The sequence below is a fragment of the Schistocerca americana genome, chromosome 4 (genome assembly GCF_021461395.2).
Source record: "Schistocerca americana isolate TAMUIC-IGC-003095 chromosome 4, iqSchAmer2.1, whole genome shotgun sequence".
Lineage (NCBI taxonomy): Eukaryota > Metazoa > Arthropoda > Insecta > Orthoptera > Acrididae > Schistocerca > Schistocerca americana.
In genome coordinates, this window is record NC_060122.1 from 371483567 (window position 1) to 371496215 (window position 12649).

General features: G+C 37.4%; 1 protein-coding gene across 2 annotated transcripts in view; it reads left to right on the forward strand.

The window, feature by feature from the left end:
- The window catches only part of LOC124612244 (PAN2-PAN3 deadenylation complex subunit PAN3), a 112688-nt gene extending 104912 nt beyond the window's left edge, over positions 1-7776 (forward strand). For both annotated transcript variants that reach the window (XM_047140320.1, XM_047140319.1), the window contains exon 12: positions 5563-7776. In XM_047140320.1, coding sequence (XP_046996276.1) covers positions 5563-5724 — 162 coding nt within the window. In that variant the 3' untranslated portion in view covers positions 5725-7776. The remainder of the gene's footprint in view (positions 1-5562) is intronic.
- Positions 7777-12649: the final 4873 nt, after the last annotated feature.

The following is a 12649-nucleotide window of genomic DNA, read 5'->3' on the forward strand; positions in this document are numbered from 1 at the left end:
GTGTAAGGTTGGGAGGATAATTACAATCTCTAAAGACCTCAGTGAGACCCTGGACATATTTTGAAAGGGATCGCTTGTCACTACAGATGCGATGGCCACAGATGGCTACGCTGTATGGAAGGTATTTCTTGGTATGGAATGTGTGGCAGCTGTCGAAGTGGAGGTATTGCTGGTGGCTGGTAGATTTGATTTGGACAGAGATACTGATATAACCATCTTTGAGGTGGTCAGCATCGAGGAAGGTGGCTTGATGGGTTGAGTAGGAGCAGGTGAAGCGAATGGGGGAGAAGGTGTTGAGTCACTGGAGGAATGTGGATAGGGTATCCTCACCATCAATCCAGATCATGAAGATGTCATCAATAAATGTTAACCAGGTGAGGGATTTAGGATTCTGTGTGTTTAGGAAGGATTCCTCTAGGAAGCCCATGGGTACGTTGGCACAAGTTGCTGCTATGTGGGTGGCATAAACCCAGGTCATTTCTGCAGGTATCTGTAATGGATCGGGCCTTCCAATCTGAAGCCCATCATTTCCCATTAATGTGCAGGCCCTGCCCATAGAATGTAGTCTCACCATTCTGACTGCAGACCAGGTCTGTTTGTGTGTGGCACAATACGGCGGAATTTCATGGTTTATATATAGACCCAGGACAGATGTGATCCTTGGCAGGCCAGAGGCCTGAGAATTGTGACTGTCTCACCGCAAGTATGTTGTACAGTGCAGCATTTTATAGACATTTTATTTATCGTAACACATTTTGGCACTTTGGAAGTAGTTTATATATTAGAAAGCGTGGACAGTAGAAGAAGAAAATTGTGCCAGTCGCTGGCAGTTTGTATGCTATGTGCTCATATATTTCTCAAAAGAAAATCATGCAATACCTGTAAAATAATAGACATCCCACAAAGGGTAATAACCAACAATAATGAACACAGTAGAACCAAAATTTTATTGGCGGTCACATATAGTATTGGTTTACACAAGTTTTCCCTGCCTTATACAATTCTTTCAAGGGGACTATTTTTTTCTGAGGTTATTTCTGAAATGAGTGAAGGTACTTTAAATCTGTCTTGTGACTCCGAGAAAATGTGTATTTTTGTAACGAAATGTTTCGTCTTATTGAAATAAAATAAGTCTTTTTACTACTTTCCTTTGCCGATAACCCCCATCTCCCCCCACCCTCTGTCTAACCTCCCGACTGCACCTATCTGCCCTGCTGTCCCTCCCCCCCCCCCTCCCCCCCTCCCCCCCTGCCCCAGCCTCCTCCTTAACCCCACCCGGTTGCCTCTCCCACAACACCCTGCTGCTTGCAGTGCGTCTCCAGCTACCAGTGATTGTGGTCATGTGTACGTTAGTTGCGTTTGTGGTGAGTGTGTACATCTGTGTGTGGTGTCTACTTTTGACAAAGGCCGTGTTGGCTGAAACCTAACTTTCTGACAGTCTTTTTGTTGTGCCTTTTTGCAGCTCAGAATCTTCGCTGTATGGTGAGCAGCAATTATCCTTTTCATATCCAATTACATCTTCGTTACCCCTAGTGGAAAATCAATGTACCTTTTCATGCTACAGCTTAAAAATGTTCACAAGGCTAATTGCCTTCCACTTTCTTATGTCTATGACAGTCTTACTAATAGTGTGTGTCTGACTGCAATACAGTAAGGCTAGGACACTGATTTTCCGGTTACTCTAGTGGTCGCACTGTTTTCCATATGAATGGCATTGATAGTTATCCAAATAAGTACGTTATTAGATTTTAAGCAAGTTTCTAGTCATTTACAGCCATTTGACTACATACCTTGTAAATATTTTTTTTTTTTTTAAAAAAAGTGTCCCATACTATGTTTCTTCACTCAGACTAATTTACTTTGCTCATTTATACATACCTATTATTTAATATGTGCCACGCATACATTCACTGTACATTACCAAATTTAATGCATGAGAGATTTTTCTGTGAATAGCTGAGAGGAGTTGACTAAGTAAATCACAAATTTCATATCAGTAAGTAGAGATTTTACTACAGTTAAAGATTTTCAGGGAACATAATCAAATAATTTCAAACAAATAGTTTATTGATACCTGCACGAATGATAATTAATTGAGCCTCATCCAGAGAGTGATATCAAATGCAGTGTAAAAAGAATTATGGTTGATGTACATTTGCTGTGTGAGCAGTTCTTGCATTGATGTTGGTTGTAGTCAGTCAGGTGATAGTATGCACTAGTTATTGAGAGTTGCCGAATCCAGCGATCTTCTTTGACAGAATGTACAAGTTGATGACATTTGTTTTCGGTATTGAAAATGCTAGTAGTAGTTTTACTTACCTGGTAATTATAATTTCAAGGTTTCTTGCTTATTTTCATATTTGATAACTGGGGAAAAAACTAAACTACCTATAGTATAGTCTGAGGTGTAAGCTAGGACGGACTGTGATAATTTGCCTGAGAATTGGCAAAGCCAGTGAATCTCGACACAAAAATACAATTGCCATAATTGATTTATGTGTAATGTAGTCCGAGATATACATTCACCATTGCAATAACCTACTTGTACATTTCATTTCTGAGTTTGCCAAAAATTTTGACATTGTGGTTACAGCGTAACCTAACAAAACAAAATACCAGCTGACTTTATTTACTAACCACAGGAAATTATGAATGAGCATTTTGATTGGCAACCAACAACTGACTCAAGGTTTGTCTTATTTAATTCCCATTGTTCAACAAGTGAGCTGTTACCATCAGCACGCAGCACAGCAGCTGCAGATACCATAAGTGCACGTTTAACAGAACTGTTTACTGTACATCGAAATATGTACCTTCCTACGTAAGTGATTCCATTGCTAAAAGAGGTATTATTTGTTGCACAAACTCAGTTTGGAAATACTTAAGGTGACTCACTGGTGACATTTGTTTTAGTCAGTCATTGTCATCTTAATCTTCATGAAAGTCAGTTCACGCTTCATAGATAACTTTCTCTAATCCTGCAATCATGTCCACTCATCAGTCATTGATTCACTCATTATTGAGACTCCCATAAACTTGGCAAATTTAATGTATGTTTGTGTAATGTATGTTTCAAATTAAAAGTAAATAATCACTTCTTAGATGCTAAATTTAGTGGCCATTCTACTTTTCTTCTTCTTTTCTTGCAATTGCTGAATTTAAATGGTGTATATTCCTAGCACAAATAACATCCTTTGCATGAGGCTTTTGTAAAATGGTTGCCAAACAACTGTGTTGCAAGGATAAATCTGTGGAACATACATTCAGAGTGGTCTGCTCTAATATGTGAACAGGAATCCACTCAACCAACCAAACAGTTTATTAATATATTCTTCTTGTTTCAAATTAGTAATGATTCGTTATGTAATTTTCTGCATTTATCTGCTATGACTAGACATTTATATTGACCTTAAGGCTTATTAACTCTGTCTTCATTGTATGTGCTCATGATGATTGCCGTAAATAATACAGCTTTGTTTGAAACAGTTATAAAATCATGCATCTGAACTGACACATTAAATCTTATGTTCTTGGTATAAATGGCAGAGAGTAGTGGAGTGTGTGGTACATATAGAAGGATAACATGTTGTCTCACCGTTTTCTTGTTGAAATTTTTACAGTGACTGCCCCAGTCTCACATTAAAGTAACAGGATGTTTTCTGAAAATTCAACCGGCCGGTGTGGCCGAGCGGTTCTAGGTGCTTCGGTCTGGAACCGCACTGCTGCTACGGTCGCAGGTTCGAATCCTGCCTTGGGCATGGATGTGTGTGATGTCCTTAGGTTAGTTAGGTTTAAGGAACGAGAGACGAGTTAGGTTAGGAACGAGAGACATATAATAGACATTTCGTCGTAAAATACATACCAACAACAAATTCCACAAACTGACTGAACTTCAGACAGATAAGTAACAAATACCATTATAATGTGTGCAAAGAGAATGAAAGCTGTGACAGACTATAGCAAAGACTAAAACCTGTGTAAACTTGCCTATTAATGCTCAATCTGAGTGCACTTTTCTAATTAATAAATAATATGTTTTATGCACTTCTTATTGTTTCACTTGAAAACCTCACACATTCCAAACTTATGATTGTGAAATAAATAAATCCAGAAAGAGTTCAGATTGAAAACGTTGTTGTGTTTAAAATACTGTAGGACCACATGTTGTAACCCTCACTTCTTGCCACAACATTTATTGACATAAACATACTTCTTCAACAAGCAACTAACATGAAACAAGCAGAAACAGTTCTTGAAGGAATGTTTATCAGATTCACAATACAAATTATCTGGAGATAGCTCCTGAGTAGAGAGGATATAAAATGTAGCATAGCTATGGCAAGAAAGTGTTTCTGGAGAAGAGAAATTTGGTGCTGTCTGCCTCTCTGTGGTAATATGATTCGCTGCCCATTTACTGTCTTTCTCCCCAAAAGTCATACTTTTGTGCATTCTACGTGTAGTTGTGGGGACATGTAGTTAGTGGGGACAATAACTAGAGTACAGTAATGGAATTCATGTTAGTGCTGTAATTATCATTCACTGCACAAATGAGGAAAGTTTAAATGTTATTGAAATTGGTGAGCTATATTTTGTTAAAGATTGAAGCTGCTCCATCCCCTATAGTTAAACAGTGTAACAGTAGTAATGCCAGTGCAAAATGAACGTCAATTTCTGAATACTCCAGTAAAACTTTAGCTTAACTTAACATAACAGTTATCATGCTCTCATAGCTTTCAGCCATTAAGACCTTTGTCAGCAGTAGACATACATACACACACACACATACACACACTCATGCAAACGCAACTTGCACACACGTCTGCAGTCTCGGAGAGCTGGTAGTTTCAGCTCTCTCAGACTGCAGTCGTGTGTGCAAGTTGCGTTTGCGTGCGTGCGTGCGTGCGCGTGTGTGTGTGTGTGTGTGTGTGTGTGTGTGTGTGTGTGTGTGTGTGTGTGTCTAATGCTGACAAAGGCCTTAACGGCCGAAAGCTATGTGTGTGTGAATCTTTTTATTGTGCCTATTGCAACTCAGCATCTCCGCTATATGGTGAGTAGCAACTTTCCTTCTCTGTTATTGTTACATTCCGTCCTGGATTTTCCATTGTTTGAGTTATCATGCTCTCGCATACTTATCAAGCTAACAGTAGTAATCTGTGATTGAAATAAAGAAATTCTATTAGTCATATGAAAAGTAACTAAGTGAATTAGAAATTAATATATAGTATTAAATTATAGCAAGTGTCTCCCCCCCCCCCCCCCCCTCTTAATTTTTATTCCCATATAGAGGATTGTGGTTTGCTGTTTCTCCCTTTTATTACTACTTCCTGCTTTCCCCTCCTCCCCCTCCCCCCACTCCCTTCAGCTGCCCGTATAACCTCTGGCCTTCCAGTTATGGATAGTGTATGCTTGTCAAGCTTTCTACATTACGCAAAATTGTTACCAACCTTTCAGTAGCTTTAGTTTGAATTTAAAAATTTTGATACACTCTTCACCATTTTGCAATAGTCTTATGAGGCAAAGAAAATATTTGAAAATTTGCTTAAGAGAGATTTCTTGTTGCAGATATGCCTGATGTCACGTGATGAGCAGAGTGTACTAGTTGTCAGCTATGCTGAGCTTAAGCATTGCTTAGAGCAGTCATTTGATGAAATTCTGGCAGCTGCTGCTACTGTTCCCACTTCAGCCACAGTTGCCACTGCTGCTAAACCAGATCCAGTTTCATAAAAGTAAAAAAAAAGTAAAAAAGAAACATATTCAGCATATCTCCTTTGATCAGTTTTGTTTCAGTCCCCTTTCAGTGGTTCTGAATGTATTTATGAGGAACTGCAACATCACCATTATTATTATTTGAACCAGTATATTTATATCTTGTTGCAGGAAAATGCCTAAAATTCTGTGAATTTTGACAGTTTATATCCTCTATTGTTTTTCCTTTTTGACCCTTAACTTACAGTGCAACAGAACATAGCATTGGTCAAGAATGCTCTTCAGTTTTTATAATTTTTTTTTGTGGAAGTTTATGGCAAGATTTTTATTTATGTATTATGAAAAAAAATTATTTTGGCATTTTTACTTACATTTTTTTAGTGAAATCATAGGACACAAAATGCCCCAAAATTAAATTGGAGAGATTGCCAGAAGCTTTGTCCTCACCAGTTTACTCATTCAAACATTGGAGGACAAAGTGACTGTGCATTTAATGGGCAATTTATGTAGCAAACAGGAACACAGTATTTGTGTTTGATTCTGATATTGATGTACCTTGTTACATTTTTTGTGTTATTTTGAAATTAGTTTCAGCCTATGCACAAGAGTAGTAATTATGTGTCTCTTCTACATGTAAATTGTATTGTGGCCATGTTGTTCAGATAGAAGTTCTGTTCCTGCCTTGCATTAAAACTCTACATGAACAATCATGTTCCATAATAAACAATTTGGAATGATTTTCAGAATAGTTTCAAAAGTTCTGAGTAAGAAAAAATATTATTTTGCGTGTTTTTACATCTTGAAGAAAAGTGAGAAAGGAGAAGTCTTCCGAGACAAAAATACTTTGCTGTTAATTACATTCCCACATAATACGCCAGTGTTCAATTTCTTCTTTAAATTTTTAAGAGAGAAAGTTGTTCTGTCATGCATATATTCACTTCTTTGCCAACTGGTGTTCCCCTGTGAGTTTATTTTTCTAAATATATATTTTTTTGTAAATAGGGCCAGAAAAAGTGATTGTATACATGACAGAGAAAATTTGAAAACGAGAGCAAGTAACAGCTGATTTTATGTTACTTGATCTGCCAGAAGTGCAAACCAGGGTGCAAGAGCGATATTGTGTGCTTTATTTGAATGCAGTGTTGATGTTGTAAATATTTTATTACAGGAATGTATGTGGTTTTGTACGAGTGTTTAAAAGTGTTTAAGAACACAGTGTAAAAATATGTTGTTCAGGAGGCTTATTTTGAAGTCCTATTGCAATAAAGAAAAGGCTGTTTTGAGTATAGTAAAGCTCCTGAAGCACAAGTTCTTGCAACCTTGACACGCACAAAAGAGATCTGCAGTCTTTGATTCCTTGTTGAGGTTTGCTTATACTGATTTGAAATTTTCTTTGAAATTTCATACATGATCTGGAATAATAGTATCATGTGTCAATAACTGCTGTAATATATCTTATATTGTACAAGGAAACATCAGTGTCCAAAAATGTTTGCAGCTTAAAAGGAAAATACAGCAAAAGGAGGATATGGTAGACTGTAGTTGTCTGATCAGACATTTTGTAGAATTTATTTAAAGCAGTAATTTTGGCATACAACAGTAATTTAAAAACAAAATAAAGGAAGGTTTCAGTTTTTTCTATGTATTCACAAGTCCATCTCCAGGGCAAACATGAGAAGGAATGTGTTGATGAAAAGATATTATGTGCTTCAGGATCATGTGTATCTTACATTAATTTTTCAAATGAAAAATGAACATAAAAATTGTATATATAGCTGATCTCTTTGCATACATATCATGAATTTTCTCGTCAGTTCATTCATTTATGAACAGTTGATTTGAACTAAAAAAAAGTGAAAAGTAAATGTGTTGTGTTGCAATGTGACTGATTGCTGCAGTATTATTGAGACTGTAAGTTCAGAGTTTAAAAGTTTATGTTGCCTACATTCAGTACTTGTTATTAAACAAGCTGTGAGAGATATGTTCTGATGAAAAATGTTTGTCTACTTTTCAAACTCCTAATCTGTACTTAAAAATAAAGAAGAGATTTTACAAATAAATACATTAAAATAATTTCTTTCATGGCTTCTGTATATATTCCCTTACATAGTATGCTTTTCATTTGCTAACTAAAAAGTTGGTGAATAAGATGATCAGTAATTCAATATGTGAGGATAAATTGGAAGATGATAATAATAGTAATAATTATAATAATAATAATTATTATTATTATTACTATTACATTTGTTTTGAGTAATGATGTCAGCTGTTATTTACAAATTCACCCACAGTTCAGTTAATGATATCTGTCATGCCATCTTAATATGTACAAAGATATAAACAAATATTAGTGTTAGGTAGATAGAGTGAATCGACAATGCTGGTACACTGTTCATTCATTTTGTCTCATTGGCCAATTTTCACTCACACACTCACTCAATTGCCTTTGGCTGACTTGAAGACTATAATGAGACTTCTGCCTTTGTATTAAGTACTTCTTGCTTTTTCATCTCTCTGTTGCTAAAACTGACTCAGCATCTATGTATATGTGAACAGGGTGATGAACTCCAGCAAATGGCGGGAGATTAATATATCATTTGTCAAAGATCTTGAGCATACTATTGTATGGTAAGACTCACTGTATTTTGACTCTGTAAAATGGCAGAGATGTTATAAAATTACAAGAATACACAATGGCTGGCCAGTACTTACCTTCAGTAAATGATGTGCAACTACTGCCAATAAAAACATATAAAAGTACAAAACACTATCCAAGCTCTCAGAGCTGAGTGCCTTTCCCAGGGAGGAAAGAGGATTAGGTTTAGGAAGATTAAAAAGGATTGACGGGTGATTACCTGAAGACGAGAGATACCAGCCTGTTGTGTGAACATGAGGAAAACAGATGGAGAGGATCAAAAATGACCCGTTGCTAAGCACTGTGCCAGCTTCACTACAGGGCTGATACAAAGACAAAGTGAATAGTGAAGATGAACTGAGAGAAACAGAAAAGAGTAGTGGAATGGATACTGTAATTAAGAACCTTGAGTAAAGTGCAAAAGGAGATGAGGAAAAACTAGAAAGAGAGGGAAGAGGGAAGATGAATAGAAAGATAAAATGGTGTGAATAATTTGCTAATAATTCAGTTCCACCCTGGAAAAAAAAAAAAAGAGAGATAGGGATTGTTAACAGAGGTTAAATCCAAGGTGGTGTGCAGGATGAGAGAGACTTTTTCTGATCTCCAGTATTAAGGAAAACTAATGCGGGTTGGAAGGATCCAAATGGCCTATGTGGTATACCAAGCACATAAGTCCCATGATTCGTGCTACTGAATATGGTCTACATTTGGGTAATGGGTGTTCCTGAGGAGGACAGTTCTTTGCGTCCATTCATTCACTCATCCTACTTAGTGGTGATCATTCCTGTATAAAATGACATTGACTCCCTTTTTACTCACAACAAGCAGCTCCCTCTCATTCTGGATTCAAGTGACCTTTCTAACTTTGTTTTATTGAATTCCAGAAATCTTATATTGTGTTTCCACAAAGATATGGGACAGGTGACAACAAAATGTTAAATATACAGAAAAAAAATTGCATACAAATGGGACACTTTCAACAAAGAAAAATGTTTGGTATTTCCAACAGTAAAGTATTATTTACTTTAAACACTTAATAAGCAAAAATAGACAGCAAAATTCTGCACACATGTTATGCCAAGAAACAAAAGCAGTTATGAAAAATACAAATGACAAAATGTGCAGTGGCTATATTAACATACAAAAATATTAACAGTCATACTAATATATAGACTTTGATACTTAGAAATAGGTACATTATATTTATTTTGTCTATGCTTCTGGTGGTGAAATGCTGTACAAGGTATAGAACAACTAGAATTATTTATTTATTTGGTTTGTTGCAATCCTTTAGGATCACAGGTGACTTTCAGAAAGTCTTCTTTCTTCCCAAGACCTCTTCATTCTCTTGTCCATCCTTGGGTGTGTCTGCTTCTGTAATCTTAATTTTGATTCTGGTATCAGTCCACTTATGATGTTCCACTGTACTCCTCTAGCTGTACCTATCTTGCACTGCTGCATATGGATTTTTACATTTTTTCCAATCCCCCCCCCCCCCCCTCCCCCCTTTCTCTTTCGTTCAGCTGTTCCTTGTTAATCATCTTGTGTTCCATATCTTCGTAGTCAACATGCTTTTTTTCACCCTCATGACAACCTACAGTTTGTTTTGGCACTCTTATACTTCTCCTGCCTTGATCTTTGTATCAAGACTTCACATTGTTTATTGTATCCCAGGTGTTCCTCAGGATCTTTTGTTCCTCTTCCTCCATCTGGATATAGTTTCTCTTCCCCCAAGTGATTGTCTCCATTGCGTGTGATGCAGTATTTTTAATTGTTGACATATAATGTCTCATTTGGGCATTCTTGGACAGGTCTTTGCAACATATTGTAGCTTCTGCAGCATTTGGGACCTCTCTACTATGATTTTGCTAGTCTGTAACTTGTTTTTTATGTTTTCCATCAGGTAACAAAAACTGTTTGGACTCTCCACCACATGAACTTCAACCTTCCAGTTGATCTCTGTGTGCAGGACCTAAGTCTTATTGTATGCCGTCTGGAGGCCAGCTTTTGCTGTAACTACAGAATTAATTTCCAGTGTATTTTTTCCAAGTCCTTCATTGTCATGTAGCAATGTCATATCTTCAGCAAAAGCTAGGCAGTCCACTGTTGGGTTAAGTGTTATTTTGTATCCCACCTGTACACCTTCAATAGTCACAATTTTGTTCACCTGTTTGCACTGTTGGAACACTTCATCCAGCCATAAGTTGAATAAAATCAGTGACAAACCATATCACTGACAACGCCTGTTTCTGTTTCGAAGCTTTCCGACACAGAGTATCGTTACTTGACCCTTGCAGTTGCACCTTTGAAGGTGTCCTGTATTAATTAATGTGTTGCTGTTTCCAGTCCTCTGGCTTGAAAGACATCCAGCAACACATTTCTGCCTATTCATAAGGTTTGGTAATGTCCAGATAGGGCACTGCAGAGCTTTTAACTTACCTGCGACAGTGTTCTAATATCATTTTGAGTCCATAAGTGTGTTCAGTACAGTTACTCCCTTTTCAGAAACCACCCTGATAGTCTTCAGTGCGTGACACAATGTGCTCATCCACCCAGTTCAACAACAATCTAGGGAGTATCTTGCACCTGATATTCAGTAATGAGATGCCTCTGTGATTATCAAGGTACCTTTCTGTCACCTCTCTTATGTATACAAATAACGACAACTTATTTCCAGTCTTTCAGTACCTTTCTATTCATCCAGAAGTCCTTTGTTGTTTTGGCGCCAAACCACCCCATTTAACTTTCTCTGTACATGTGCCATCATTACCTGCAGCCTTATTGTTCTGAAGAGTCTTCAGTGCTTTTACTGCTTCCATGATCTTTATTGTTTTCCCTGTTGTACTGCAGCGTTAACATTTTTGCAGGTGTTACAGATCATTGAAATTTTTTGAGATTTCCTCAAACACTTCTTTCTCTCCTATTTTTAGTTCACCATCATGCCCTTTTGAAAGGGCCCTGTCACTTCATAGCCCTTTATCCTTTTCTTCATCCTTTCAAGGAAGGCTTTTTTTCCATGACTGCATCATCTGCTTTTTCCAACAGGTAGGAATTCCTTCACAATCTCAGCGAAGGATAGTCGTGGTTCAGGCACTTAGTGACCCTGCCTAGGTGAGTTTTTGGTTTGTCCTATCTCCTTATCCAGGATGAACCATGACCTAACCACTTCTACTTAGTCCTTCCTGTTTTCCTTTGTATTTCCAACTGACAGCAGAAGGCAGTGATGTGTTCCAAAGAAAACCCATCATGGATTTGCCTGCTGTTAAACAGCCTGGATAATACGAACATTCCCCTAGTTGGATTTCTGGGGGGACAGCCGCAAGCAAAACTATGAACATCCAAAGCAATATACACAAGATCGCAGCTTGGAACGTACAAGGATTATGCCAAATTGGAAAATTGCAGATTATGGAAAGGGAATATCCGCAAACTAAAATCAGAATGTTGGGATTGGGTGAGACTCACTGGATTGACACAGGGCACTTCGAAACAGCTAATGGCAATATAGTATATTTTTCTGGTAGATCAGATAACACCTTCAATAGTGTTTCCTTGTTAGTTCACAAGAGATAGAATGCTGCAGTCATTGAGTCCAAGTACAGTGACTGAATAATACTAGTGAAATTCAACATTAGACCTTGGAAGCTAAATGCAATACAGGCATATGCACCAACTTCAACAGCTGATGAGTAGTAGTTAGAAGAATTTTATGAGTCTCTTTCCAACTGCCCAAAAAGGAAGTTAACATAGTCCAAAGAGATTTTAATGCTGGGGTAGGGAAGTGGGATTCATCACATGAAGTACTTGGCTGTCATGGTTTAGGCAAAAGAAATGATCGTGGAGATTGACTGATTCACTTTGTTATGAGCATCCACAAAGACTTTACACCTGGGCCTCACCAGGTGGAACATACCGTAATCAGATAGACTATTCACTGACCGGCTTAAGATTGAGATCATCAGTTAAGAATATGAAGACACTTCCTGGTGGTGACTGTGGTTCTGAGCATCAGAGGAGGAAACTGTCAAAATGTAAAGGGACACCTCCAAAAACAAGAAGATTACTGCAAAAGGCTGAAATCAAAATTTTTAGGAATCGACTCCAAGAAACCCTTTCAATGGATCAGTCGGGTACTACGACATCTGCAGAGAAAGGGAAATTGCTGAAGTAGACATTAGTCAAGAGTAGCAAAAAAAAGTGAAGAATAAAAATAACTGGCTTACTAATGAAACCATACAAATCATTGAGGACTGAAAAGTACTGAAGATGAGAGGATTGCAGGTAACTCAGCAGTGCCGCAAGTTATCG